This window comes from Pseudopodoces humilis, chromosome 3 (assembly GCF_049639895.1).
Source record: "Pseudopodoces humilis isolate 2021_Gansu_Grassland_sample_001 chromosome 3, ASM4963989v1, whole genome shotgun sequence".
Classification (NCBI taxonomy): Eukaryota; Metazoa; Chordata; class Aves; order Passeriformes; family Paridae; genus Pseudopodoces; species Pseudopodoces humilis.
The window spans coordinates 78,001,041-78,028,752 of NC_142202.1; the positions used below are offsets into that span (position 1 = coordinate 78,001,041).

Here is a 27,712-nt window from a genome sequence, read left to right on the forward strand (position 1 = left end):
TTTAGTTGTATGTGTAGGTACTCAGATTTGCATGTGGCAGATATGTTTCATAAGGCTAAATTAAATGCCTGCTCTAAATTGATTCCTCTGCAGCAGTATTCTTGCTTCTGCCTAGTAACCAGCATTAGCCTTTGCTAAATTGATTGAGTAACAGAGGGGTTTGCTGCTTTCTTTCAAGTTAATGATCTCTAATCTTTATCCACCACTTTGAAGAAATAAAAAGCAAACACTTCCCTACTGTTCAACACAGTGCCAGTTCACTTAATTAACTGGCATTTAACAATGCGTTCCAGCATTCCACCATCAGCACCACATAACTCTAGTGTTTTAAGTATAACTAACTTCTGGCATAAAAACCCAAAGAAACAAACCAGCAAGAAGTAGAGGATCTGGTCTGAACAATATCTGGAGGCAGCACCAAACTCACTGCCTTCTTTCTTATGTGGGGAAAAAACTGAGCAGTTAACAGAAGTAGTTGATAGAGAAGATAGGTCTGACTTGTCAGGCACAGAGACGCACCCCCCCCCCCCCGCCACAAAATTAGCAAGATAAAAATATCGCTTTCCAATTGCAACAGAAATTGTAATTTTGATGAATTATCAAGTAAATGATGCCTTAGTTTGGGATTTTGAACAGCTTTCTTCTTGAACAACACACAAAGTATGGCTGGAGAGGGGAGACGAGTTTTACAAGCCCAGATTCTTGCTTTCCACTCCCTTGAGCTTTAATCACTTAAATCACTAGACTATGGCACAGGTATGCATTTAATCAGTCTTCTTGTTTTTCCACATGATTCTCTTATTTTATGTTCTAAAACTAGAGTCCTTGAAACATCTCCTACAATGTCATACTTTTTCTCCTTTAGAATAATTCTTAAGAAATGAGCTATTAAACAGCATAGTACAGTAGAAACAGTAATAAAACAAACTCTCTAAGTCTGTTCCTTTATTTTTAAATTTATTTTTGATTTATAGAGAACTTTTCTGTTAAAAAATTAGAGAGTAAAAGATAAGCAAAGATTGCCATTTCTTAATGATGATTTTCTGACTTTTCGAATGGCTTTGTACCTCCTATAATTCTGTCATAGAGGCTATGAGAGTCAATAAAAGTACTTCACCAGTGGAAATGAGAGGTGTTAAAGATGTGTTAACTATTACTTTGTTTGTTTGGCAAGAAGGTTAGAGGACAGAAAAACAATTTGCATTAGGAAATGCATAGTTATCTGTTCCAGTGAGTTGCAAGATGTATTCATCCCATTCCTAGAATTCAATGTCTTAAAATTTGGCACTTTTTTAAAAGAAAATGCCAGCTGCTCTCCAAAGCCTATGGTATGCTCTGTAAAAGTCAAGATACAATATTGATTCTTGTATTTTGTGTGATCCATGAAGTCAGTAATCAGTTCTGTGGTTGTAGGACCAGGTGATGTGGAGCCAGAGCTCCAGACTTTTGACTCAGAGGATGTCAATGAATCTGCACCAGAAAAACTACTAAAGGTGACTGAAGAGAAGCCAGAGAGAAGCAAGGACTCAACCATACACACAGCCCACCAGTTTCTGATGGACATTCCCCAGGTAGGATACCCAGTATGTCTTCTTTCAGCTACAGCAGGAGAAACAGATGGTTTTACTTGACCTGTGTTAATGAAACTGTGAATGCAAAAGGCTAGAATTTTTTTTCAGCCAACTCAGTACCTTGCTATTGTTTAATATCAGAATGAAAAGTAATACACGTACACTGTTGTATATGCAGCTGAAAGATGCCTTTAAAATGACTAGTTCTACCCATCCTTACCATGGATGCATTCTCACATAATGTTTTAAAAAGCTTTTGTTTTTCTAACTGTAAAGTACTGTTCTACTTGGATCAACCTGCAGATAACATGCTTGGGTAAAGTGGAAAGCAATGGGCAAGGGTGTGTGGCCTGAAGATAACAAAGGGTACATACAGAGTGATGAGAGAACTAGGCATCAGTGACTTTAAAACACCATTGTGGACAAAGAATCCACCTTACTTAATCCATTAAAATATATTACTTCTTTATAAAAGCTGATTGCAGGTATTGTTGAACCTTTTTGAGTTTTTTATGAGTGTCTCAATTCAAAAAACACCATGGCCTAGAAAATCCTAGAGCTTCATGTAACACTTGTGGTTTTCCAGTGCAAACTTATGGGAAAAAACACCTTTTATCATAAAGACCCATGGCATAGAAGCCATATGGTGATGGATAACCAGTTGATAAAGTAAAAATATTTTCAGTGTCTGGTTTTTCTTAGAAGGGTTGACATTTCATTCTTACAGTATGGTGTCCTAAGTACACACTTGGAGGGTGCTATTTTATTGTTTCTACGCATAACACAGACAGGATTGTGTCCCAGCTACACTGGGTATATCCATCTTAATGCCAAGTGTTGCAGCTTTTTGGAAAAAGGCTGCTGAATGCAAGTGTTCTGTTGGCAGAATAATTGTGGCTTTGGGCTTTGTAGGTTTTTTCCAACTGGGATGCCAAATGTGAAACAGGAGAGGGAGCTCTTGCAGCACCATTTAAAGGGAAAGGAAAAGAGGCAGCTGGGGGAAAAGTGCAGTTTCTCACCTTTCAGCAAAAGGGAGAAATCCTCTCTGTGTATGTTCTTTCTCTCTTCCTTAAACATGCAGTAGGTGACCAGTGGGACAGCTGCTGCTTCTTGAGGAATGAGAAGTTACTGGGACTATTGAATTTGGAGTTATGGGCTTACTTTCCTTAGTCTTTAAGCCTGCAGGTTATGTAGGCCATGTGTTGGTCTTTGGCCAGACTGTGGGTTTGTAAGTCAGGGACAGAGGCTGTCACTGAAAGCGCAGTGAAAGTAAAAGAAAGATCATAAAGCTTGGGTGTCCTTTAACAGAATGGCTTATCAAATAATATTTGGTGCCAAGTAAGGAGGATGGTGTCATTCAATCTTCAAGTGGTTTGAATGCAACTTGTAAAAAAGTATAATTAAGTGAAGTATACTATGTTTTCAAAGATACTAGTTAGGTGTAGTGTTCAGTAGTTGGGTGTCCATTATACTGTCGATAAATCTGATGTTTGTCATTTCAAAGACAATTTCATTGTTTTATCTTGAAATTCTGTATTATATTCAGTGTCAGTATCATAGATGTTCCTAGCTTTGTTTCTATATTGATTATATAACATATGGAGATATCTGGGGGGAGGTATTTATCCTTCACGTACATGGAAGCTATTAAAAAACATGGAGATTTAGAATCTTCATTTAGGTATTTGGGTATTTTTTTGTTTATAAGAATGAGACCAATTAATTTATACTTTTTTTATAGTTTGCTATACTTTGGGGATCACCAGATGTGCAAATTTATTTTTCTGTCTCATAAAACTCCTACCTCCACTTCTAGCACATCATTAGAGATCCTGAAGAGCTAAGAAAGGAACTTGAAAGGCAGTTGGAAGCTTGGCAGACACAACAGCCTGGAACTCCAGAGGAGGTTTGTGATCTCATTTGAATATAAAACTGTCATAAGAATCCTTCATTATTTCATCTTCTTTTACTGCTAAAACATTGAGGAATCCAAGCAGGCTGGAATCGAAATACTCAAAATCACATGATAGAGATGCCATTTTTGTTGTTACATTTAACTTATTTCGAAAAACATACTGCATTATTCTTGAAGGAGGATGCTGTTCCAGATCTTGTTTTGAACGTGAATGCAGATTGTCATACGAGACACTCACAGTTTTAGCTGCCTTCCCCTTAATGCGCTGAGGTCTGGTTTCTTTCTTCAGACAGTGCTCCCCATCTTGTTTTGTTTTTTCATAATTCACTTTAATTTCTTTGTGTGATGTTGTAGGAGAAGGAAGCAGCACAGCTGTGGCAGAAGTATTTAGTACTGACAGCTCCTCTATCACAGCAGCTTTGTGAACAGCTGCGACTCATACTAGAACCCACTCAGGCTGCCAAGTTGAAGTAAGTTGGGTCTGAGGCTTTTGATTTTCTTTAAACTCATGGGTTTGGGGCACTTCAATCTCTGTAAAACTGAAGCTTTATGTTGTTCTTGCATTACAGTAATTATTCCTGATTGCAAATGCCTTCAATTTCCTTGTATGGGAACATTAGGTTACTTTATGAAATGCAAACATGATATAGTAGTAGGCAACCATCCTGAGGATATTGCCTCCTGCTTTTTTGTTCTCCTGTGCAACAGGTGATCAATCAACTTCACCATTTGAAGTCAAAGATTATGTTAAATGCCAAAATGTTTTACGCTGTTTATAACATTAAATGATTATTTTTTAAAGAGATAGAGACTTGTTTCAAACTGGTGGAATATAAATTCAAGGTTTGCCTTCCATTTGAGTTACCTAGATATAAACCTGTTCTAAAAACACTGAATATCCATCTTACATTAAATATGGGGGATTTTTTTATCTATAACTAAATATCAGTATTAAAACTACTAATATTGGATTTGTATTTAAAAAAAAAAAATATTTGGTGGATATGCTGCATAGGCCATGGATTTCCATAATGAGATATTTGCTGATAACCCCTGTCACTATGTCTTTTTTCTCAACTTTCAGAGGAGACTACAGAACAGGGAAGAGACTGAACATGCGCAAAGTGATCCCATACATTGCCAGTCAGTTCCGAAAAGACAAGATCTGGCTGCGAAGGACCAAGCCCAGTAAACGACAGTACCAGATTTGCCTAGCTATCGATGATTCCTCTAGTATGATTGACAATCACTCTAAACAGGTAAAATAAAACCTTGGGAGAAGTATGGTGAAACCACCTGTCATTGATGTGTATGGGAGTTACTGACTTGCGTCATGCCGGGCTGGTGCCTGCTGGAAAGTCTGATAATTTCAAAGCACCTAGTTTTCCAGTCCACGCACTTGAACTCTTGTAACTCCATGCCTAAAAGATCTATTAACAAAAGATCAGTGAAAACTAGCTGAAAGGATGAGCTAAGTTTTTTAAAGGTGTACATATCCCCTGTATAATTACTCTTTGTGGTGTACAAAAGGCTGAAGCTTCCTTATCTGGCAGTTCATTGGAGCACTAAATATCCATTCATCATAGCCCATTTGTAGAGTTTTTATTAATTAAAATGGTGTGTTTCCTTCTGAACAGTTACTTATTTCATTAGCCTACCTGTACTTGTTTCTCTAAATCAATCAGCCAAAGCCCTCAAACAAAACTAGTGTATTTTTATTGTACTGACTGTCTTACATAAGACAGGCAAAAAAAAGATAGGCAGTCTCTTCAATTATCTTTCTAGAGGATGAAAAATAATTTCAGTAGCATTCTTCATATTTAATACGGGGCTTTGAGTAAAACATTGTGCTATTTTTGATGCAACTTTTTTATTTCATAGCTTGCATATGAATCCCTGGCAGTTATTGGAAATGCTCTGACTCTTCTAGAAGTGGGACAAATTGCTGTGTGTAGGTGAGTTTATTTGAAATCTTGACTTTTCTTCAGTACTTCAGAGCAGAATGTAAATGCTGTTTTCATGCTGTAATTTTCTCTTCTTTTCTGAAGCTTTGGAGAGACTGTTCAGCTGCTGCACCCATTCCATGAGCAGTTCAGTGACCAGTCAGGGACACGGATATTGCGTCTTTGCAAGTTTCAGCAGAAGAAAACAAAAATAGCCCAGGTACACAGGAATGCCTCTAGGGCAACAGGTTTACCAGTCTTTTCCAAGATATCAGCAGCTTCATGGTTTCATGATGACTTTGTAACACTAAGTAGTTTTTTTTTGTATTCGAGAGTCTGATAGCAGGTTAGATAACAAAGAAAAGAAATGGCCATAATTTGGTAATAGGAAGAATGGTTTCTCACTTTTAGTTCTGATGTATACCACTTTTAATTATTCACTTTTCTCTGTATTAGGTCTTAAAAAGTATTTTGTGTCCTGATGATGTTCTTAATTTTTATGGGGAGTATGAGACTAGATAATTCTGTTTCAAGGTGAAACCAAAGAAGTTCAACCTAGAAATAGGATGTATATTTTCAATGATGCCACTAATCTCATTAGCTGTGTACTGTGTTGATAGCTTTGCTAGCATTGGGAAAAAATAAATTCTGTTTGAAGGCTCTCTGAAGATTCTTTAGTTCAAAAGTACTTAATAAATTTAAAGCAGGAGTTAATACAGGAAAATGCCAAGAACTGTATCTGTGTTAGGTGGTCAGGCTGTCTAAGCATTTAAAACAGAGAAAGGTGTTCTTTAGAAATGTTTTAATTTTTATTTCCTCTGCAGTTTCTAGAATCGTCAGCAAATATGTTTGCTGCAGCACAGCAGTTGTCTCAAAATATTAATCCGGGTGAGTGTTTTTGTGTTACTGTGCTTGTTGCCATGGCAGCAGAATGCTCTCTGCAATTCTGAAGTAGGATCATGCCGGGAAGACTCCTAGGACTGAAGCATCACTTGCATTAGGGCTTTGGGTTTTGCTTTGTCAAAAGCAATGTTTGGTCGAAATTTAGCTCAAAAACCCAAATGACACCTACTTCATATTTGTCAACAACTCACTAAAATTTTGTGTAAGACTTTTTAAAAAGGCGTGCCTTACCTGTCTCCCTTTACCTCCCACTTGCACTGTGTTAAGGCCTAGACAGTGCCAGCTTAGAGCATTGTCCAGTTTCCTAAAGTCCCTGACTCTCTAGATATTTCTGCTCCTTCTTGAGAGCTTGAGTTCTCTAGGTATCCAGAAGCATGCTGCTCTGAGGAGGGAATTTGCCTCCTACCTGCCTTTCACTGTCCTGCAACTTTAGGTCATGAGCTGCTTGAATTTCTAAGAAAAGCTGGAAGACTGCTTGCCTCGTGTCTGCCCCATAGTTAAGTCTAAAAGATCACTCTGATAGTTAAAAGCTTGTCATGGTGGCACCTATGTTTTTTATTAAAAAAAAAAAATCTAAAAATTTACTGTCTTGTTATTGAAGTACTCCAAGAACTGGACAGTCTGGGATTTATAATCCACAGCTGCTTTGCCACCAGGATGTCACATTATTCTGAGGGGGAGCAGCATCCCATTCTGTTAAACTAGGCAGGGATGCAGCAGTAATCAGCTCCCTAGGATTAGGGAACTGGCAAGACAGAAGGCTGTAGGATTCATCACCTCTTTCTGTAAAAAGACAAAGCCCTGTCACATTTGGGGCCTGTCTGCAGAGAGTTGCTTTTTCATCCCTTTGTAACAATTAGGACTTGCATTCCTGACTGTAATTTCTGTGATTTTATGTGTAATTAAAGGATGACAGGTACATAACTTAGAATGTACCTCTAGAGGGATGTATCTGACTCTAGGAGCAACTTGGGTCAACTAACATGTCTCTAGAAATGGTTGGTGCTGAGGAACCCAACATGGGTGCTATCCTGATGTTTCAGGAGGTTTACTTCAGACTAATCACACTGCCTTGACTGTGCGTCCGAGCCTATCTTCTGATTTAGTTTCTTCCAAAAACAACCCATTTTGGGACTGTCCAGGAATGTTCTCTGATAGAAGCCAAGCCTGTTAAAGTGGGGACAGCAGAGAAAAGTCTACAGATGGACCCATAGGTACCTGCTTCTAGAGGAACTGATTTGAGCTCTTTTTCATTGTCGTAGCTGGAGCTGTCTTGAGCTAGTGGCTGGACTCTTGTAATTCAGCCAGTATTTAACCCCTAGGCGTGAAAAACAAGGCCATGACCAAGTCTGTTTGGTATTTTCCATGACTTTCATCCTTGATTATAGTACTAAAAGATGGTGGAGGTCGTCTGTGTGCTGTGTGACACCCCCTTCCCTCCATTACTTGCTTTGTTGACTCACTAGTAACTGGAGCATAATGTTAAGTCACAGAATTCTATTTGATTAAGAGTTAATTTCCTTAGGAATACTCCTTTTTCGATTATACCCCAAGGGCAAACAGCAAAATAGGGGGGTTTGCTTTTTAAACAGATTACTCTGAACTTAGTGGAATTTTAAATGTTCTTTGTGCTCAGAAACAGCGCAGCTGCTTTTGATTGTGTCTGATGGAAGAGGCCTTTTCTTGGAAGGCAAGGAACGGGTGACAGCAGCAGTTCAAGCAGCTCGGAATGCCAATATCTTTGTTATTTTTGTAGTGTTGGACAACCCTAATTCCCGGGTAAGTGAACAAGGGAGAAGTATTCAACTGTAGTGAATGAGAAACCGATACAAATCTTTTTCTTGTCTTTTATAGTGCCATACAGCTACCTTATCTTTTATAGAGGTCAAAGATACTGAACCCAATTGCAGTTTCCCAGGTCTCTCAGATCTGCCACTTCCTACTGTGCTTTTTATCTTTTGTATTAAAAAAAAAAATCTCAGCTTCCATGCCACAGAAAGGCTAAGAGCTCCCATCTTCAAACGGAATGCTTGTAGTTCTTGGCCACCAGGGAAGCAGCTGGCAGGTTGACAGATTTGGAGTTTGAGAGATGCTTTGTTCCATCTCAGCTCTGATTCAGCTTGATAATTTCTGACAGCAGTCGCCAATTGACATGACAGCTGGAGCCAGAAGATTAAACATTAGACAGAAGGGAGTATGTGAGAGTTATTTAGTGCCTCAGTTAGGAAGGCTGAGTCCTGCATCTGGTAATGGGGGAAGAAAACTTCAGGTATCCTTGCATGGGAAGCTGAAATATCTGGGAGGGTTTCAGGAGGCTCTGTAGTGCAGTAAGTGAGCAAACATAAGCCTGATAGTGAATTATGTGGTAAAGACTCTTAATTTTATGGTTCGTGTTTTCTTCCTGTATCTTTATTCTTGCATACAAAACTCATTTGCTATATTTATTATTGAACAGTTCTGCTGACAAACAGCTTAAAGGTTCTAATGAAACCTGGCTGTAGTATCAAGCAAAAATTTTGGGTCTTTTTCATAAGCTTCTTTTCCTGGGAGAAAACAGGTGTTTTTCGTAACCCTTATTAGTTTCTGAGCTGCTACACTGAGCAACTAAGAAGTTACTTTACAAGAAGCACAGCTGGAGTTTAATCTGATTTTTGTCTTTGTACTATTTGTTGAAATACTATGAAGTTGCTAAAGAATCTTCTATTAGAGCACTGCACAAATATGAGTTGAACTCAGCACTAAAGGGCTTACATACTGTCTTGGGAAGGCATCAAATTAATAAAACTAAAGTGTCAACAGCAAAATCAAATCATAAAATGCTAAGAAATGACAGAATTTATTTACAGAATTTGGTATTGCAGAAGCTTAAGCTTAGTCTCTTCTAGCCCATAATTCATGGATTAGTACACTTTTATCTAAAAGGGCAAAAGCATTTAACTGATTTATGTTCACCTTCTGATCTGATTTACCATTGAACACTTAGAGCTTTTAATCTTGGAAGTATTTTATTAACTTTTAATCTAACGAGGGAGAAATGTAAGTACTTATAAAATAGGGTAAATTCTATCAGTGGTCATAGAATATTTGTGTAATTTAGTAGTAACATCAATACATTTTTTTTCCAGGATTCTATTTTGGACATTAAAGTACCTATATTCAAAGGACCTGGAGAATTGCCTGAAATCAGGTCTTACATGGAAGAATTCCCATTCCCATTCTACATGATCCTTAGAGATGTTAATGCCCTCCCAGAAACTCTGAGTGATGCCCTCAGACAGTGGTTTGAACTGGTGACTGCCTCCGACACTCTTTAGACTTTTTAGACAAGGTCAGGACTCGATTGCTGCTGAACTGCTGAAATGGAAGAAACTGCATTTCATGGGAGGGGTCATAAAGCTCTTCCTGACTGGGATTATCCTGTGGGAGCTGCCCTGGGGGGGCAGAGACTGTGAATGAACAGAATGGTTTGGGTGCATCCTCCCACATGTGTCAGAGGACAATTATGCAATGGTGAGACTGTCTCCTGCTATTCCCACAGTAACTGTAAAACTTGGCTCAAATTCTCTTGTAATAACTTACTACCTTTAAAGAAAAAAAAAAAAAAACATGTTTCTAATATTAATAGAGGTGATATTACTCCTGCTGCTCCCTCCATGCCATAAGTAAAACCAGTCTTGTTCCTGGGAAGACATTTCTGCATTAGAAGTTGCAAATAAAGCCTTCTTCAGCATCACCCATGTGGAGGTGCTTCTGGGAAGGAAGCTGTGGGGAGCAGCAGAGGCAGATGGTTTTAATCAACAACAAGTACTTGAATACTTGGAACTATTCTGCAGTTCTAACACAGCCTTTTTAATTATTGCTGATTTTTGCCTGACGATAGCAGCAGGGAGTTTTCTGAATCATGCCATATGATCCCTGCCTTACCACTTTACACTGTGAAGTTTGCCCCTGTCCGAGGCAGGCTTTGGGGATGTTTCGTAAGTCCGGTGTCTTGGAGCACAGGCACGATTTTTCATTGCAAAACCTATGCATCTTGTATCGTCTGTACTAATAAAGAGAGGTACCACTCTTTGTAATTACGACGTCTGTGCCTTGAATTGCTCAAAGCTTAAGCAAAGCGACCGACGCTCCCCAGCCCTGAAAGCGGGGATGAGGCAGGAAATGGCGGCCTCGGCCCCGCCTGCGCGGGGCGGGCTGGGCGGCCCCGTGGCGGGGCAGGAGAAGGGGCGGAGTCGCGTCATGGCCGCCGGCCGCCTGCCGCCGGGCGCGCTCACCCTTAAGCAGGTATGGCCGAGCTCGGGGGTTCGGGCAAGCTGCGTCCTGTAGAAACGATGGGTAACTCGGTGGTTGTTTAACTATCCCTCGAAGCTAAGCGCCGAGGGTGCAGCTCGCAGCATTGTCGTGGGGCAGCGGGCAGACTTCCCTCTCTCCTTGCCAGTTCCTGAGGCGGCAGCAGGTCCTTCAGCTGTACCGCAAGATCCTGCGGGCTATCCGGGAGGTACCTGCGGAGCAGGATCGCCGCTACTTAAAGGACTGGGCCAGGGAGGAATTCAGGAGAAATAAGGATGCTACAGAAGAGGTGAGGATCGGGAACCCGCACCTCTGATCGCCTGCCCTCAGGAATGGTCCCTGCATTGTCCTGCCCTGTGTCTTGGGGGTTTGTTCTGTAGGTGTCGCTTCCAGATTGGTGAGAACTCCTGCTGCCTCATCTATGCGAAGAAATAATCCAGCATATCTAAACTTCCCTCTTAGCAGTAGTAATTTTCTCAAAATCACAGACAATAATCTGGAAATAAAAACCCAAAAAACAAATACTCTGCTTGCTCAAATTGCAGATAAGGAGAACAGTATCGAATAATATGGTAACATAAACTTGGTTAAGCTTTTTATAGCTTTTTTCTTCTTTTTAGCTTTAATTTCACCTGTTTTCAAGCAAAATACAGTCAAATGGGCTGGTTTGGGATGCGAAGCAAGTGTGAAATGCAGAAACCTTCACATTTCTTGTATGTCTCCTGTCCTCTGCATTCTAGTTCTTTCCCTTTTCTAGCCAGCGGCCAAGGAATTGGTGGCTGAATTATGCAGACAAAGCCTTAGAGTCCTTAGATAAAACGTTGAGAGAAATCTGCACCTGCTCTGTAAAACCCATCTCCATAATGCTCATGTGCAGTTCTCACTACTGGCTTGCAAAAGCAATATACACGCAGGCATAAAGAAAACATTAAGAGTTTGAATCCCATTAAAAAGTGAGTTTTAAAGCAAAGCCATTACCAAGTACATTGTTAAGGAACTGGAGAAAATTAATCCATTAAACATAACCTGTTTTTTAACTGTCTCAGAGACAGCACTGTTATTTTACACAATGAAATAAAAGACAGTAGTGCCTGTAAGAATTCTATGTATTTTAATGCATTAAAAGTCTGCATGCTTGTGTAAAACCTGTGCTCTGTATGGATGTACAGTTCATTAGATTCCATTCTGTTCTACAGGATGCAATCAGGATGATGATTACTCAAGGCAACATGCAACTTCAGGAACTTCAGAGAACACTTAAGCTGGCGAAATCCTGATCTTCATTTTGTTGGCAATTAGATTTTCATCTGTTGTAAATAAACAGTGTTTTTTCCAAAATGTGGTTATAATGGCAGCCTTTGCTGGCAACCTGGTAATGTTTGAAGGAGGAATCTACCACAGTGGGGGTTTGGTTTTTCTCCCCTTCCCCATCCATTTCTCAGTTTGGGTACCCTCAGAAGTGGAAATTGCTTGGACACAAAGGACATTTAAAAACTGCATGGATGATATAGCGTGTGCTGCAGGAAAAGCAGAAAGTACCAAAAATTACAACAGCTGTGTTAATGCCAGTGCAATGGAAAATAAATATATACTAGATTATTTTGTGTATGTTTTACTGTGGTGGCTGTAATTGGTAATATTCACAATGACACCTCTTTATGTAGTGTGCCAAGGATTTTCACACAAATTTGTGATTAGAAAAAGAATTTGGGATAAATAAATTGGCCCAGAACAAACATTAAAGAAATGTTTTGCATGTAGATGTTGATTTTCAGTAGTAGCTGAATAAAACTTATTTATGAAAGTGGGAGATTTTAGCCCCAGAGATGTTTATTACCAAGTACCTTCAAATTAGTATTTAAAAGTCAATATACAAAGAAGAATTACAGGTAGAAAATACTTAGTGCAAAAGTTGTGGTTTGTTTATTCAGATGTTATACTACTTCACTTCTAATTATTAGCTTGCAACTGTTCTCACTTTCCTTGAGCTGTGATGTATCTTTTTTTTCCATATAATTTAAAAATGCCTGGATGAGCTGGGGATTTTCTCCACATAACTAGACAGGTAGCAGTAGATTGATGCCTGTTTTAGGCTGTGATTCCAAGACATGCAAGAACTCTTCCCTCTTCCACTCTGCTACTGTAGTTACTTTAGGGAACACCGCTGCTTTTCAAGGTGGTTTTCTGCAGAGTTGCTGAGCTGCACAAACTGGCAGCAAGTCCAGTAAATAGGTATCACCACCGGCACCAGGGAAGGCACAGGATGGAATTCCAGGCTACAGGAGGAATGACCCCAGCTGGGAGCAGGAGCTATCGTTCAGATCTGTGAAGCCTCTAAGCTTCAATCAGTCAATGAAAAATACTTACCTAAAAACACTTCATTAAAAATTTACATTTTGTTAACATTTGCTAGTAGAACAGACTGACAGAACATTTTTGTGTTGGGGATTTATTCTTCATGTTAAGAGAATTTTGTATTTAGGGTTGGTTGTTTTGATTTTTTTTTGTATTTAGGTATATTTTTTATATGAGGTATTTTGACTGAACAGCCGTAACCTGTTACCACAGTAGCCTTCCCTTCCCCTTCAGCCAGTGCTTGGATTTCTGCTCCTCGATCAGTTGGCTTTACCCTGCTGCCTCACCATAGTGCTTTTCTTTCAGAGCCTGGGGCCTGCATTACCCCTTTGACTCCCAGTTTGTACATTTCCAGGTTGTCAACGTGATCCAGAGCTAGGATTGACAGGCCCTGGACAGATGCTAACCTCGAGTGCTGCTGCCCTTCATCTCCACTGCTCTGAAGGCTTGCCAAGATAAAGCTGCCAAACAGAAGCCTTAAAGAGTCCAAGTACAGCCTGCAAAGGTAAGTAAAATTACCTGAAGAAAAAGGTAGGTAGATCACACCTGTTTTATAAAGTCCTTCAGTTTTGAAGAAGGGAGGGGTACAGAAAGGATTTAGCAGAAAATGCTTCTCTTTCTTTTACCATACACTCAGAGGCTTCAGAAAACCTCTAAAATCAGTAACATGCAGCCTGGTTATTGCCTTAGATTACTTGGTAATTACTTGGATTTACTTAAATTACTTGGACCTATGAGTGTGGTGCAGTGTGGTCTATATGGGAAGTAGAGCTAAAGACAGAGCCTCTCCTTTGAGCTTGTGGGCAAGCTAAGGAGAGTGTGTGTGATTTGTGTGCAACTCAGCCCCACGCTTGTAACTTCTGAAAGGGGCACTTGCACCAGCCAACAGACAGCACTCAGTCCCTGCAGCCTCACAGACGGGGAGGTGTTATATAACCACAAACAAAAAGCTTAGAAGTTGAAGTTCAATCTTCTGCTCCCCCTTCTGAGTCAAGTGAGGGGACTGTCAGTTTTTTGTGGCTAGAAAACGTTACACCACACGTTTCTGAGCAACACTTAGTTTAATTGCTTGGCAAAACATCAGCTTCATCCAGGTGATACAAAACTTCAACAGCATGCTTCTGCATTCCTACTGTAGCTTAAACAAAACTGTAAACATACCAAAGTGTCTATATTAGACTACAGAAGTCAGAGCAAGAAAACTAGTATTTCCATAGCTGCAGATACACTTCTCTTGTGATAGTGCATTAATAGGAACTTTAGAAATACTGTTATATAATAGGACTTTTTTTGCTTTATACATCTGCTAAGAAGACAAAAGCTTAATTACTAATTAGTGAATGGCATTCTTCAACACTGTATTTTGTACTGATTTTAGAACTCCTTAGTACAGAAAAAAAGTATTTTTCTCCTTGGCATAACAGTACCATCCTGTGTTGGAACTGATTTTGAACAGTTGTTCTAGCATGATCTGGTAAGTAAACTTACTTTTCTAGCAGAATCTGGTGGGGCCTTCTCAGAGGTATAAGGAGAAAACCCTAAAGGGGTGCAGATGCAATAGTTACAGTGCCTTGAGATTATCTGGAGTCTGTCAACATGGACAACTATGGTCAATGAATGTTCCAAATTTTATAGCAGAACATATTGATAAAACTTTTAAAATGTTGAGTGCTGTTTTGAAGGACTGCTTGTCCTGAAACCTGTAGACTCATCAGGGCCTGGTCTCCTTTTTAGGGACAGAAGGGAAAGAACCAGAGGAGGAATCATTCAGAGGAGCAAAGGTAGACAGTCTGGACAAGGTGCCTGGGAAAAAATCCTGACTACAGAAAAAGAAACATTTGAATACAGGAAGCCAAGCTTTCACTACCTTAGATAAAGGACTTTTTTAAGCTTCTTCAGTAGTAGACAATTCAGCCATTTCCTGCTTGAAGGAAAAAAGATTTATATAAACATTCAACCTAACAAATAGACCACAGTTGCAGTAAAATATTTGCCATCCATGCCCTAAACAGAAGCTCTCAGATTACTGGAGTACACCCCCAACAATAGTGTAACCACAAGGAGCTCTGCAAGCAGGACACCATTAATAAAAGACAAATCAGATTTAGCACTTGTTTTAATAACAGAAAACCAAGAGAAAAGCAAAGTGGTTGCTGAAGCCTCTGTACCTAATGGGATGAGTGGCCTTAGCATCTCCCTCCATGGTTGCCTGCCCTCTCCCAGCTGGAAGCCTGCATCTGTCACCTACCTTGGCCTGGGCTTGTAACTAGAGTGGGTTCTTTAGCTTCTCTCCACTGACTAGAGAGAGGCCCTGGGAGTATCTAAAATAGGATCAACAGCCCTTCATCACTAATTCTGTCAAAAGCTATCAAACATCCTGCATTTATTTCAGTAATAGTATCACAGCATGTTTACATGTGGCATACAGTAGAACCCTCTAGTCTGTGTCCTGTGTGGTAGTAAGGGATTTCCCTTTTCAGAAAGCAGTTTTGGTTACTAATGCAGTTTGGTTTCAAGCAGCATCTGGAAACTTGAGAGTGCAATACTGACAGACTCTTGGAAATAACAAAGAAAGGGTCTAATCTGCAGCATTTCTTTGTTATCAGTGTAGTTTGCATATGAACATATGAACTCCTCACTTACAGAGTTTCTGAAGTTATTTCTATTCCTGAAGTAGTGTGTTGTGTTTGGATGTAACAGGCACTACAAATATATATCAATATCCAAATTCCCATACAGCAGGTTCCAAAATGAGTCCTGATGCTTGATTACCTGCCTGGCAGGTGCTAGCTCTCTTTCTGCACCTTAGTCCTTAATTTGCTCAGCTCCTCTTCTAAGCATTTGATGTGTTCCTTGAGCGCAGCTTTGTCTTGCTGCGCTCTCTGGTTCGCTTGGCTCCGGGCTTCTTCTATCTTCCGCTCGTACCACTTCTCCATCTGCGTGGAAACAGCCTCGAAGAAGTACTGGGTTATCTCCAAGGCCTGGGAGGTGTCTCTGTGTGGAGCGGCAGGCGGGACCGAGGGCTGCTGCTCCTGGCCCTGCTGTGCCCCTGGGTGATGCAGAGCTTTGTGCCTCGACTGCCCACTTTTGCTGGACTTTTTTGTCTGAGTTCCTTTGTCAATGAAGTAGCCGCTCTGTGGTTCAGTTTTTGCAGCTTCAGTCACTGGCTGCAAAGCAGCTTGAACTTTAACATGTCTTAATTTGGAGCCCGAAAGCTCAGAGGAGGGCAGCTCCTGCTGGAACTTGTGGAACGTGCTGGTACTCACAGCTTTGTCCTTTGGCCTGACGTCTTGAGCAGGGGGAGAAACTGGTCCACCAGCCACTACCTGTCGCTCTGTACCTATAGAATAAATTATAGACAATATATTAAGAAGTCTGGGCATTTATTTTAGCCTTAGAAGACCTCGTTGTTTGATAAATGATGGGATTTTGTGTGTACCTTGTACAGGCTTATATTAGTTTATCACATCTTCACAGTCAGGTGATGTAACAAAAAAATCATTAAAGCAGAAAAACTGGACCAGGCAGAGAGATGTTGCATTGCAGCTGCAGGGCTACAGATGGACAACAGGCAAAGGACATAAATATTAGCCAAAAATTCTTCACTGTGAGGCACTGGCACAGGTTACCCAGAGAAGCTGTAGTTGCCCTCTCCTCAGAAGTGTGCAAAGCCATGCTGGATGTGGCTCCGAACAGCCTGGTACTGTGGAAAATGTTACTACCCATGGCAAGGGGGTTTGGAATGAGATGACATTTAGGGTCCCTTCCACTCCAAACCATTCTGTGATTCTGTGATTTCATCAGAAGGACATGTAACAAGTATTAGTCTAGATTTCCAAAGTAAGTTATGTCTGCTGTTATTTACAAACTCCCTTGCTTCTACAAAACTTGAAGTCCCAGTAATTTTTGAAAGGTCACACATTTCTGTGCTATTGAACTGTTCCAATGCAGAATAGTTCACACTCAAGCACCACAAGATCTCTTATATGCCTTTCTATTTGATGGGGCATCCATGTCTGTTCACTTTGCATAGTGTTTAGGAGACATATACATTGTATTTTACAGAAGCCAGGACTCAGATAGCATTCTACTTGGCTATAGACACCTGGCCCTTCTGCGCATTTCTTTTTTTTTTCCCTCAGAATCTTCCAGGGCCAAGAGTTATTCAAAGCACCAAAGGATTTTTACTTCAAAGACATAGTGGAAGCATCAGGAACAGTCAATGGAATTCCACCCAGCAACCTATTAAAATATTCCCAGTGGCTGCCTTGAAGTGTATTTAAATCCCAAGACATTAGGCATATAGAGGGGGGAAGCACACCACCAGAATTATGTACTACTAATAATACAAGTACCCCTCAGTTAACGAGCTTGAATGGATATGACAGCCAAATACCTGACGTGGTTGTACCCAATGCTCCATCTTGTTTAACACAAAAGTGTTGCCCAAAACTTTGTTCTGGCATCTGGACTCTGCTCCTTCCCCCATCTTCCAAGAGGTTATTTGGAAGTGTGATATAGGAATGCTGGTGGGAGCCCTCTGACTGGAGCACAGGCTGGTTGGCTTTACAGTCCTTGGCACTGTGGGGGTTGTTGTCAGTATCCAGGGTCTCAGTGAGAGACTCACAAGTGGACAAAGTTGATTTTGGTCTCGATGACCTGGAATCTCCAGAAAGCTTGAGCTCCAGATTCTGAATCTTCAACAAGCACCAGGTCTTCAGCTCATCAACCAAGGAAATCTAGCAGAAAGAGACTGTAAATTACATGATCTTATGATGAGATCCTATGGTTCCTGAGCTGCTGAGGACATGTGACAGGGACAAAGAGAAGCAAGATGGATATGTGTGGGCTTAGACTTCCTGTTAAGATGTGCACGCTGCCACTGGGAATATTTAAAGGACTGCAGATCAAAAAAGGTGGAGAACTATACACTAGCTTATGAATGGCAGTCTCTTTAGTCCAAGCTATCAACTCATAGATACGAATATGCTACTTCCAATGCAACTCTGAGTTCTCTATCAGGGATGACTTGTTTAATCATACAGTCAGTGGTACTTTCTAAGTGCAAGGAACACCACATGGTCATTTTCTAAGAGTGAAATTCAAATTAGACACTTCTGGGGAGCTGCTTTATACAATTACCAACCTCTTCTTCTTTCATTCAGTGACAAAGGTGAGTCCCCCACTAAATGATAAATCAGTAACAGCTTTCAGATTACACAGATGCTTAATAAGTGTCAGCTGCAGATACATTTAAATAACTTCAAATAGGAGTAGCTCTTTTCACCCTTTTGTTCATATGACATAATGAATTTAGGTCAGGCCTTCCTAGGCACAAGGATGTTTAGTCAGTGTGTTTAGTAAAGCCCAATTCTGTTTTTTCAGATGTTTCAATTAGACCAAACTGAGCAGGAACAACTGACTTAATGACTTAATTCACTTCACTGATGTATCACTCCAGCATCCTGTGTCTTAAATGAAGATTACAAGGAGACAGAGCACAAGCCTAAATGTTCAGAAGCCAATAAAATACTTATGTCTCTTATGAAATAAGAATTAAAGATGCCTTAGTTTGGAGAAGAGTGTTTGGTGAATATTAGACACAAAGTGTTTTCATCAGTATCCTATGCAAGTATTATCACAGCTGTCAGTCTTTTTACATGGATTTGGAATGGTCTTACAAACACTCATGACATTTTCCTAGCACAAAGCACATTTCTCAATTCTTGGAAGAATACTAATAGTGAGAAACTGAAATGTGTTTTAAATTCACCTGTGTGAGTGGAGAAACAGATTTCTCAGCAGGTTTTAAATGGTGAGTTTTTGCAGAAGCTGGAAGTGCAAGAGCTGTTGCAGTTGTTCTTGTACTGCTGGTTGAACGAGCATACAAAAAAATACTTTCCTACTGGCTGTAATACACAGCTTGGAGATGGTGCTGTGTTGCTAGCATCAGAGGACAGAACTTCAGCCTTTAATACATGGGGGGAAAAAAGATCAGATAGAAGGGAGAGATTCCCAGGACCCACAACCAAATGGATGAGAAGAAAAAGGAACAACGCAGACCTTAGCCTTTTTTACTATTTGGATATGTTCCTGCATATGTCCTCTAATGAAGCAAAAGCTGAAAGCACAATTGTGAAAAATTTAGTGCTGGAGATTTTTGCAAATCACTATGTTAGAAAAACGGTATTTTGTTGTAGAACCCACACTAGAGACATACCAAATTTAATTACAGCAGTGGGACTGGATTTCACATTCCTCGTTTCTAATGCAAAAACTTTATAAATTTGGTTTAGTGACTAAGATAGTGGGTAGGAATAATTTGGTCTTTGAAGCTCTTTTACCTGTTTGAACAGATGTGCCACATCTCCAATATTTTCTGCCTGCTGGAATGAAACTCCTGAGCTGACCTACCAGGGCATGGACTAAGAGAGAGTAGCTGTTTCAAGCTGTACCTGCCGCTTCTCCCCCTCACTCTTTTCCAGCTCCGTGTGCTGCTGCAGGCGGTGAAGGCACTCTGTCCTCTCTGCTGACAGTCGCTCGGCCATGAGCTTGTCCAAAACTCGGAGCTGTGGGGAAAAACACTGTTCAGCTGAGATCATCATGTTAGAAACCAAAATCAAAGTACAGTCTGTCTTTCAGTCTTTGTTTCTAGGAATTCTGCCAACTACAATTAGATGTAGCTTGCAAAGAGGCTCAATCATAAAATTACCAATGAGTAACTATTCAATTAAAAATAAAAAGTAATTTAGAGGATCTTGAGTCTCAATGCATACATAATTCAGCAAGAGGGATTTTGACAATTATGAACTGACCAGTCATAGGACTGCCTTCTTTCCCTCTTAATGGCTCAAGCCCGTAAGATTCATTGTCTAAAGAAGCACCAGAAGACACTTAACACATTAAATGTGTTTTTTCTCAAGAAAAAAACTGGTTTGCAACATCAGTTCCCAGTGGAATGTCAAAGTTCCCTGGACTTGAGTATTAGAGTTCAGGTTTGCTTTTACAATACAAGAAGCAAAAAATGAATCTCTACGATGAAAATATTAATTAAATTCTGGATAAGTTTCTAAATCATATAGGCAAGCAGAACTTCAGGACATGTTCTTTCTTACTTGGTGTTGAGTTTTGCTTTCCATCTGGCCCAGTTTAATATTCATTTTATCTTGTACTGTCCCAAGCTCAGCTTTTATCTCTTCCACTGTTGCCTCCAGCTGATTCTCCAATTTATTTATCAGGGGCTCACAACGACATCCATTTATGGGTGCCTGAAAAGAGTGATAATGACACGTTTACTTGCTACACCCCACCACATCCTCTTAGTGCACTTGGAACACTATCACAGACTCCTTCAGTCAGTCTTGGGTTCTTCTATCCTATGTACTGTATCTCACCCTCCTGACAGTATCTTACAGCAGCTCAGCAAATGGGCTGTTAATTGAAAAAGCACAGACTACATGAGGATTGATCTGATGTGTATGGACACACCCTAACACAGCAGTGTTGATTTCACTGGGCTACAAGCAGCACTGAGCTCAGACCCTGTGTGCTGACTGAGGGAACACCACATCACAGGCCTAGACCCCATGTCTCAATGCTGTAATTCTCAACTGTAAAATAATCTGATTTTGTGGATGCGTGTGGGTTGTGTGCATTTGCTTTTTAACCTAATGCCAATCATGTGCTCTGTCCTTTGTCAGTACTGAATGGCAAGGCCTCGCTGCTTCTGTTTGCCCTCACCCTCCTGGCATTCAGCTACCCCTTGCCTGCTGGGCACTCCTCTGCCTACCTTTGACTCATGTGATACCATCCCATGGCCCCTCTGCAATGGCAGCTGTACTGACCACATTCAAATCTCTCAGGGAGATGGTCACAGAAAGCTCCCTTAAGCAGGGACAGATAAACCTCATCAGCTTCCTCTGCAGCCCAAAGGCAGAAACTGGCTCCTTCAGGGGCTGTGCCAGTAGCCCAAATCAGCTGCTCTGAATCTGTCTGCAGAAGAGCCTCCCTCTCTTCTTTAGCCCCACAGCAGTGTTTCATAAATTGGGGGTCATTCCCTTGGTAGGGAAAGGTGGGTAGTTTGCTGAGTACTAAAGAAAGCTTCAGAAGCACATGTACTTCAGAAATTATGTTTGCTTTCATGGCCTCAGGGCATCAAAGAAGACAGACAAGCAAAAAAGACAAGGAGAGAGGAGTGTTGTGCATTTCAGGAAATACTGTATGGGAGTCTAGCTCTATGAAGCTAATCTTTGTGAATAGATGAGATTTGTATACAAGTCCTGTCTGCTTTCATCACCTCTCTGCCCCTCCATAACTTTAATATATGAAAGGTCCCCCAGTCTTCCTGATGTCTGCTGTAGGATAATTCCATAGTGCCCCGTCTGGAAATTTCTCAAACATTACATGGAGATGTTGGAAAGCAGTAAACAGACAGTAAAACTTTTGAAGTCTGACTTGAATGGTCTTCAGAATCTGCTGAAATTCTGAACTACAGGAAGGGACTGATAAAAGCTGATGGATGGATGCGAGAAACTAAGGAAATTAAATGACAGGATTTCCAGGAGTTACAGGAGGGCAATATTAATAAAACAACAATACAGATGTCTACAGGATAATTTAATGACTGTTTTTATTCTTTCTTATAAATATCTACTGGTAATTAATTGTGTAATAAAGTGACTAAAATATTATTTTCCAAACTGGATAAATGCACGTGGCCTGGTAGCTCCAGGTTTATTTGTTTACCAGTTTCTGTAGAAATCCTGTCCCCAGTAAACATAGAATACCCAAAGACATGTTGCAAAATCCAGAAAGAATTGGAACAGAATCTACTGAGCTTACTCAGCCTCTTGGTTTAGGTAATAAGCTTTTTGTGCTGCTTTTCCTTGGAAAATTTATTTGCATCTCCTGTCAGAACTCTTAATGTTTCAAAGTATATAATGAAAGTTCTTGTGTCATTTCCAATCCCTATTCACTACTTATCTTTGCAGATCAAAACTACTTAAGTATGTCTTCTTTAACAGGCACAAAACCAGCTTATTGTTTGCCAGACTTCAGGCTAAAATGCAGCTGAAGTCCAAGCAAGGAAAACCAATCACAAGTCATGATTTCATACCCCTGAGAGTGCAGTTAGTGGAGCATATTTTCTATCTGTTACCTGTGCCCCAGCTCCACAGGCTGCTCGCCGTGTCTCCCTCTGTGAGGGCAGTGGCTCACCTGCATCACCTTCCCATCCTTTCCTCGGTAGAGTGTGTAGAGCTGGTAGGCTCGGACTTCGTGGGGAGGGGGTGGAGAGGAGCAGTGGTGTTTACTTCTGCGCTTAGGCACATTCTTCTGGGGCTGAGGGAGTGTCTGCTGATCAGCTGGGGAGATGGGGTCCGAGAGTGCCGAAACCTGCATAATGTACACACGATGTTTTGCCTATATGAGCACCTTGGTAAACTATTCCTGATGGGAATGGGACAAATTCATTGTGACAATTACAGTGAAAATCACTTATATCTCAAGACTGTCTGCCCCAGGAGCATGGTGGGGCTGCTGCCCCAACATACCAGAGGGACCCACACCATTTCTGAACAGCTAGCCCTTCTTTCTCTCTGCTGTTTTAAATTTACTGATACCTTTTCCTTTGGCTTTTTCTTTTTGCTCTTTTTCCCTTTGGGATCTGGTGAGGCTGACCGGAGTTTATCCTTCAGATTGTTCTTCCTTTCTGGAGGCTGGTCGCTGCTTGGTGTGTCATCAGCAGCTGAGACACTGCCCTGCTTGAAGCAAAGACAGGGAGTTCAGAGCAGTTGCAGAGATGGGGAAAAGGAGCCTCTTCTTTGATTGCCCAGCTTTAAGCTGCTCTGCACATGTGAGTGGGAAATGCTTTAGCAGCAGAGCATGACAGACTGCCTCGGGCAGCTGCTGGGGCAACGCACAATTGATGGCTCCAAATAGACTGAGTCCTCAATGGGTTTTTGTGATCAGTCCCTCCTCACAGCAGATCCAGCTGGTAATGGCAGGCTATACCTTGCTCTGTACCACTTCATCCCGTGGCACCGATTGAGCCCTCCTTTCCTCCTTCAGTCTCTCTCTCTTCTTCCTCAGGCTTCTCCCACGGTTAAAACGCGAGACCTGAAGACAGACCACACTGTTACTCAGTGATGTCATGCTCTTCTCTACAAGAAAACAAGGACAAGTAATAGAGCAGACCTTTTCCTTGTCTGAAAGGCTGTGGAAAAAGGAGAGCACACTGCCAGATGGGACACTGATGAGCCAAGTAACGTGGGTGTTTATGGCTGTGAAAACACACCAGCACTGAGCTCAGTCTGTTTGGGCACTGCTGTCCCCTAGAAGGGTGAGCACCTCCTCTGCTGTCTTTGTGCTGGTTCCCAAGCCAAGCCCAGCCCATGCAGAGGTGAAAAGGAGGAGGAGGGCAAGGATTGTGCCTGGTCTCCTGCCCTCCTGCCTTCTGGCTTGAAGAGCGTTACAGCATTTCACACATAGCTGCAAAGTATAAACAGGACATAAACATTTTTTCCCCATTACAAAGCATCCTCCAGTGCTGACCACATTTCTGGGGATGGGATATGCCTGAGGTAGGCAGTAGAATGGCACAACTCAGAAGCTTCTGGATACAGGGCAACTTTCTAAACCCTGGGCCACTGCAGGGAGCAAGGGCCTCTGACAGCTCCACCCTCTGCCAGTCAGGACACAGAGACCTCTGACAGCACTTCATGCTGAGGCTTAATCTGCACACCTTGCTCACCTTGGGGACTGAAAGGCTCTATGTCAGTAGACCTGGGTCCAGCCCACAATGCCAGCAGAAATGTAGGCAGCTTTCACAGCAGAAGACAAGGGAAGCAGGGGATGCAGCCTCCCAAGATTAAGTGGCCTCAGCTTCATGTGAATGTGTGTGTTGGGGAGAGACGTGTAATGTACCTGTGACGCTTTAGTGAGCAGGAGCGCAACCTCGGGGTTATTGTGCTGTCTGGCAACCTCTAGAGGGGTCTGGCCTGCCTGAGAGAAAAGAGAACATCATTTCCTTCAAAACACAAGCTACTGGAAACATGGAATTTCTCCAACCAAGTTCAGTGTATACTCTGTGCACGAGAATGAAGTGACTAATTGTGCCAATTTACCATGATATAATTCAACACTTCACAACCAAGAATTTTCTACCAAGCCTATGAGGAATGTTGAAGGGCATCTACATTAATATAAAATACCAGAAAAACTCTGTGTCCTGCTTACATTGTTGACAACAGATGCATCAGCCCCTGCCTCCAGCAAGAGCTTCACCACCTTCTTGTGATTTAGAGCAGCAGCTACATGGAGTGCAGTATCCCCTGCCTGCAAGTCAGAAAGCAGAAAACAAACTTGAGACATTAGTCCTTGGGTCTCACTCTACAGAATCTACACCTTCCTAAAAGATGCTCAGAGATGAAAAAAAGCTACTTACTGATGCAACAACTAAGCTGAAATAAGGCCCAGTCAATAAAAAATGACTGAGTGGAGAGGAAGATGACAGGAGGGGGCAAAGTGCTACTTCACCCTGAGTTTGAGAAATGCAGCTGGGGCACTAGTGATCTGATTTATCTAAACCAAGTGACACATGAAGCAGCTTGGAGACAGCCCAGCTCTACCTCCAGTAAATGGATACGACATCTGAGGGTAGAACAAGTTTTCCCACCACAACCTTCTCTTCTTTTTCTTTTTTTCCCCAGGTTTGATTATTTGGTGTGCAGGTGGTCATGTATCACATTACTCAGAAATACTCAGGTAAGTACCGGCAGTGAGATGGTTGGCATGCTCTTCACAGGTATCCTCAGGAAAAACTGATTTTGGATCAGAGCCAGGAGGCAATCTGGGTCCAGCACTAACACACTGCCCTGCCCTTGTCCTGGTGCAGTGAGGGGAAGACAGCCATGAACAGATTTGGGCACTGGTAACAGAATTGGCAGCTGTTCAAATGAGACCGGACAAGTGTGTATAATGCTTTCCTGTCCCCCTGGTCTTGCATTTTGCCTTCATAAAATTAGATTTCCTCAGCACTAGTGCTTGTTGCTAACTTAGATGAGGTGTACTCCTAAATCAAATCATTCTATGGGTAAATATGGAACAACTATGGGTAGTGCCGGGTAGTGAGGCAAAGGGATGTCTCTCTGGGCCAGGTTCACAGCAGTTGATCTTAATATTCAGTAGCTCATTTTGCAAGTTAAAAAACTCATTTCCAAGTAAAATTACATAGTAAATTTAACATGCTGAAACCCATTTTGTTTTCTGTAATATCTCATAGTGAAGAAGGAACATTAAATGTACAGTTCAGAAAACATCTTTATGATCCTCAACTACACATGGAAGATTTCCCAGGAACATGAGAAAATGTGGTTAAGTACCACATAATATGTTTATTTAGCAGATTTAACACATTTTAATGTACTAATTTCTTTCCCTTCTACCACCCAATCAGGCTATGCTATAGGTACAGCAATCAATTACTTCCCTATAAAACAACTATGGATGATTAATCCTAGGCTGGACTGATCATTACTTTGAATTTAGAGCATACTTTGTCTTCACTTTTATGTCCTCTTAATTCCCCCTACTGCAAAGTGCAGCAAAGAAAAGTATTCCAGAAGAATTTGCACTTTGGTAGCATCTAAATGTGAGTTGTGCTTCACAATGTCTCTGTAATGGCTATAAGATCATTAAATCACCTCATAAATAAGCAGTGCTTTGAAGAAATAATGCAAATGTGATGGCAAAATAATAAACCACTGATATGCCATTACTTTAAGGCTATTCTTAAAAGCTTAGGCATTTGGTGGTACAGTGGAACACACAGAGTGAAGCGGGATTACTTGGGCAGGAATTCCTCTTCCCAACAACGGGCCATATGCAGAGGGCACAGAGTCACAATGAAGTTCATGCACTGACCTGGTTCTTTTCATGGACAGAACAGAAAGCACTGAGCAGCACCCTAATGATGGGCAAGTGATTATAACGAGCAGCCACATGCAGACAGGTATCTCCTGCCTGCAAACAGAAACAAAGCTCTGAGTATGTAATCACAGTGAGAAAGCCTGTACTTGTCATGATGCTCAGGGATGAAATAATCCTATTAAATCAGAAAGAGCAGTAAACACCACACATCTCCACAGAACAGCAATGCTGTCTTCTCTGCAGTACAGAATCTGCTATCATGGGTGGGAAAGTTTAGCAAGAGCTGGGGTCAGGCAAGGTGAAAGCATGAATTGTTTAACCACTGATGGGAAATACTGGAAAAATAAAATGCTATTTTACTGGCACTACAAACCCTGAATTAGTTATATTTTCCCATTAAATCTGTCTTCTGAACCACAAACCAATGCAATTTGGAATCTCAGCTTAGGGATCCACATAATGTAGAAAACATAAGTGGCACCCAGAGCAGCATTCCCATGAAGGGTAACATTTGTGCAACTGAGCCTGGGAGCTGCACAAAACCCCACAGGTTTCCATTTCACTGCCCACTTTGTTATCAAGCAGGGCAAAAATATCTGGCTTCCTTTTGCAGATTGTTTTTTTTCTTTTTCCATCATGCCAGAATCATTATAAATAGAAGGAAAGCTGTCTGAAACTGAAGCCACCTTGAATCTACCTCATTTGACAGATTGACACACAGTATATATGATCTGCAGATCTGAAGCCTTTCACCACTGTCTTCAACAGCAAAACCCCATTTGGCTCCTTCTATCCTTGCTCAAGAGATGGGTACAAGTAGTGCATCACTCAGTCCTACCAAAAGCATTCCTGTGCATAATGAATACAATGGTTGGGTAGTATTATTTTCAATATAATTTATAATAAAAATCATTGCTTATAGCCTTTCTGAGTATTTTTACAAGTAAAAGCAATATACCTAAAAAAAAAGTCACACAAAAATGAGCATATTATTTCCAAAACTTACATTATTTTTGAGGTCTGCTCGAGATCCTCCAAGTAACAAAACACGAGTACTCTGGGAATGGCTATTCTGGCAAGCCAGGTGAAGAGGTGTGTTACCTGCCTTAGAGAAATACAGGAAAATATAAAAGCCATATTTAGAAATTGGACATAAGCATTAAAATATAAGACCTCACAGATCTTTGCACAAGAAGATCCACCCAAGGGTGGGAAACTAGTCTTCCCAAAGATATGAGATGAATGAACCCGGAGACTGAAATCCCCACTTCATTCTGGCAGTAGTTTACCTGGGATACAATAAAGGCAGAAATAGGACAGTATTATGATATCTGCATTGGTCAAATCTGTTTACAGGAAGAAAGAACTCTAGAAACTGTCTCATTCATTAGTCTCAAACAGCAGTGTAATTCTTGTGTTTCAGGTTTCCCCCATGCACAGAAACAAAAAATCAAACTGCCATGGCACGAGATCTTGGATCCCAGCCACGACTGCTGCAGGGTAGTGAGCAGACCAGGGTCACAACTCCTGTCTCCTTATGATTGTAACACAAACCAGCTTGAAGTCTGGCTGGGTCTGTAGGTGCTCTCACTGGGCAGGATACAGACTTTAGGCTATCAAGAAGCTTTTTTATGTTCGGACAGCACACCAGTCTCCAGCCAAAATGTGAAGGGAGGGCAAAAAGCCACACAAACCCCAGAGAACCACATGCTGTGGTTCCTCAAGGAAGAAAATTTGCAGAAATGGACAGAAATCAAGGAAGTGTTGGCTTGTGTATTGCCATTCTAACACGGTGAACAATTTTATTG

General features: G+C 41.2%; 3 protein-coding genes across 14 annotated transcripts in view; 2 read left to right on the forward strand and 1 right to left on the reverse strand.

Moving 5' to 3' along the window:
• The window catches only part of MDN1 (midasin AAA ATPase 1), a 91,983-nt gene extending 81,575 nt beyond the window's left edge, over positions 1-10,408 (forward strand). Inside the window, exons 94-102 of the mRNA XM_014263277.2 lie at positions 1,414-1,571; positions 3,388-3,477; positions 3,841-3,956; positions 4,571-4,745; positions 5,368-5,441; positions 5,535-5,649; positions 6,254-6,317; positions 7,969-8,111; positions 9,458-10,408. Coding sequence (XP_014118752.2) covers positions 1,414-1,571; positions 3,388-3,477; positions 3,841-3,956; positions 4,571-4,745; positions 5,368-5,441; positions 5,535-5,649; positions 6,254-6,317; positions 7,969-8,111; positions 9,458-9,646 — 1,124 coding nt within the window. The 3' untranslated portion in view covers positions 9,647-10,408. The remainder of the gene's footprint in view (positions 1-1,413; positions 1,572-3,387; positions 3,478-3,840; positions 3,957-4,570; positions 4,746-5,367; positions 5,442-5,534; positions 5,650-6,253; positions 6,318-7,968; positions 8,112-9,457) is intronic.
• An 85-nt stretch (positions 10,409-10,493) lies between these two features.
• On the forward strand, positions 10,494-12,221 carry LYRM2 (LYR motif containing 2). Its single transcript, XM_005518208.3, has 3 exons — positions 10,494-10,616; positions 10,771-10,911; positions 11,819-12,221. Exons 1-3 carry the CDS (start codon positions 10,494-10,496, stop codon positions 11,897-11,899), a joined length of 345 nt encoding a protein of 114 aa, XP_005518265.2. The 3' UTR covers positions 11,900-12,221.
• A 1,798-nt stretch (positions 12,222-14,019) lies between these two features.
• Positions 14,020-27,712, reverse strand: part of ANKRD6 (ankyrin repeat domain 6) — an 88,914-nt gene continuing 75,221 nt past the window's right edge. For 7 of the 12 annotated variants that reach the window (XM_088052834.1, XM_088052832.1, XM_088052833.1 and 4 more), the window contains 11 exons: positions 26,911-27,009; positions 25,899-25,997; positions 24,213-24,311; positions 23,901-23,978; positions 22,989-23,093; positions 22,598-22,738; positions 22,194-22,370; positions 20,093-20,245; positions 19,433-19,546; positions 17,374-17,716; positions 14,020-16,317 (listed from right to left, as the gene is read on the reverse strand). In XM_088052834.1, the coding sequence (XP_087908960.1) occupies positions 15,764-16,317; positions 17,374-17,716; positions 19,433-19,546; positions 20,093-20,245; positions 22,194-22,370; positions 22,598-22,738; positions 22,989-23,093; positions 23,901-23,978; positions 24,213-24,311; positions 25,899-25,997; positions 26,911-27,009 (1,962 nt within the window). In that variant the 3' untranslated portion in view covers positions 14,020-15,763. The remainder of the gene's footprint in view (positions 16,318-17,373; positions 17,717-19,432; positions 19,547-20,092; positions 20,246-22,193; positions 22,371-22,597; positions 22,739-22,988; positions 23,094-23,900; positions 23,979-24,212; positions 24,312-25,898; positions 25,998-26,910; positions 27,010-27,712) is intronic. The other 5 variants (XM_088052840.1, XM_088052839.1, XM_014263315.2 and 2 more) reach the window with 3 other exon arrangements.

Coding starts and splice junctions, on each gene's coding strand:
- LYRM2 (XM_005518208.3), top strand. CDS start 10,494: ATGGCGGCCTCGGCCCCGCCTGCGCGGGGCGGGCTGGGCGGCCCCGTG. Junction 10,617..10,770: donor GCGCGCTCACCCTTAAGCAG/GTATGGCCGAGC, acceptor TCTCCTTGCCAG/TTCCTGAGGCGGCAGCAGGT. Junction 10,912..11,818: donor ATAAGGATGCTACAGAAGAG/GTGAGGATCGGG, acceptor TCTGTTCTACAG/GATGCAATCAGGATGATGAT.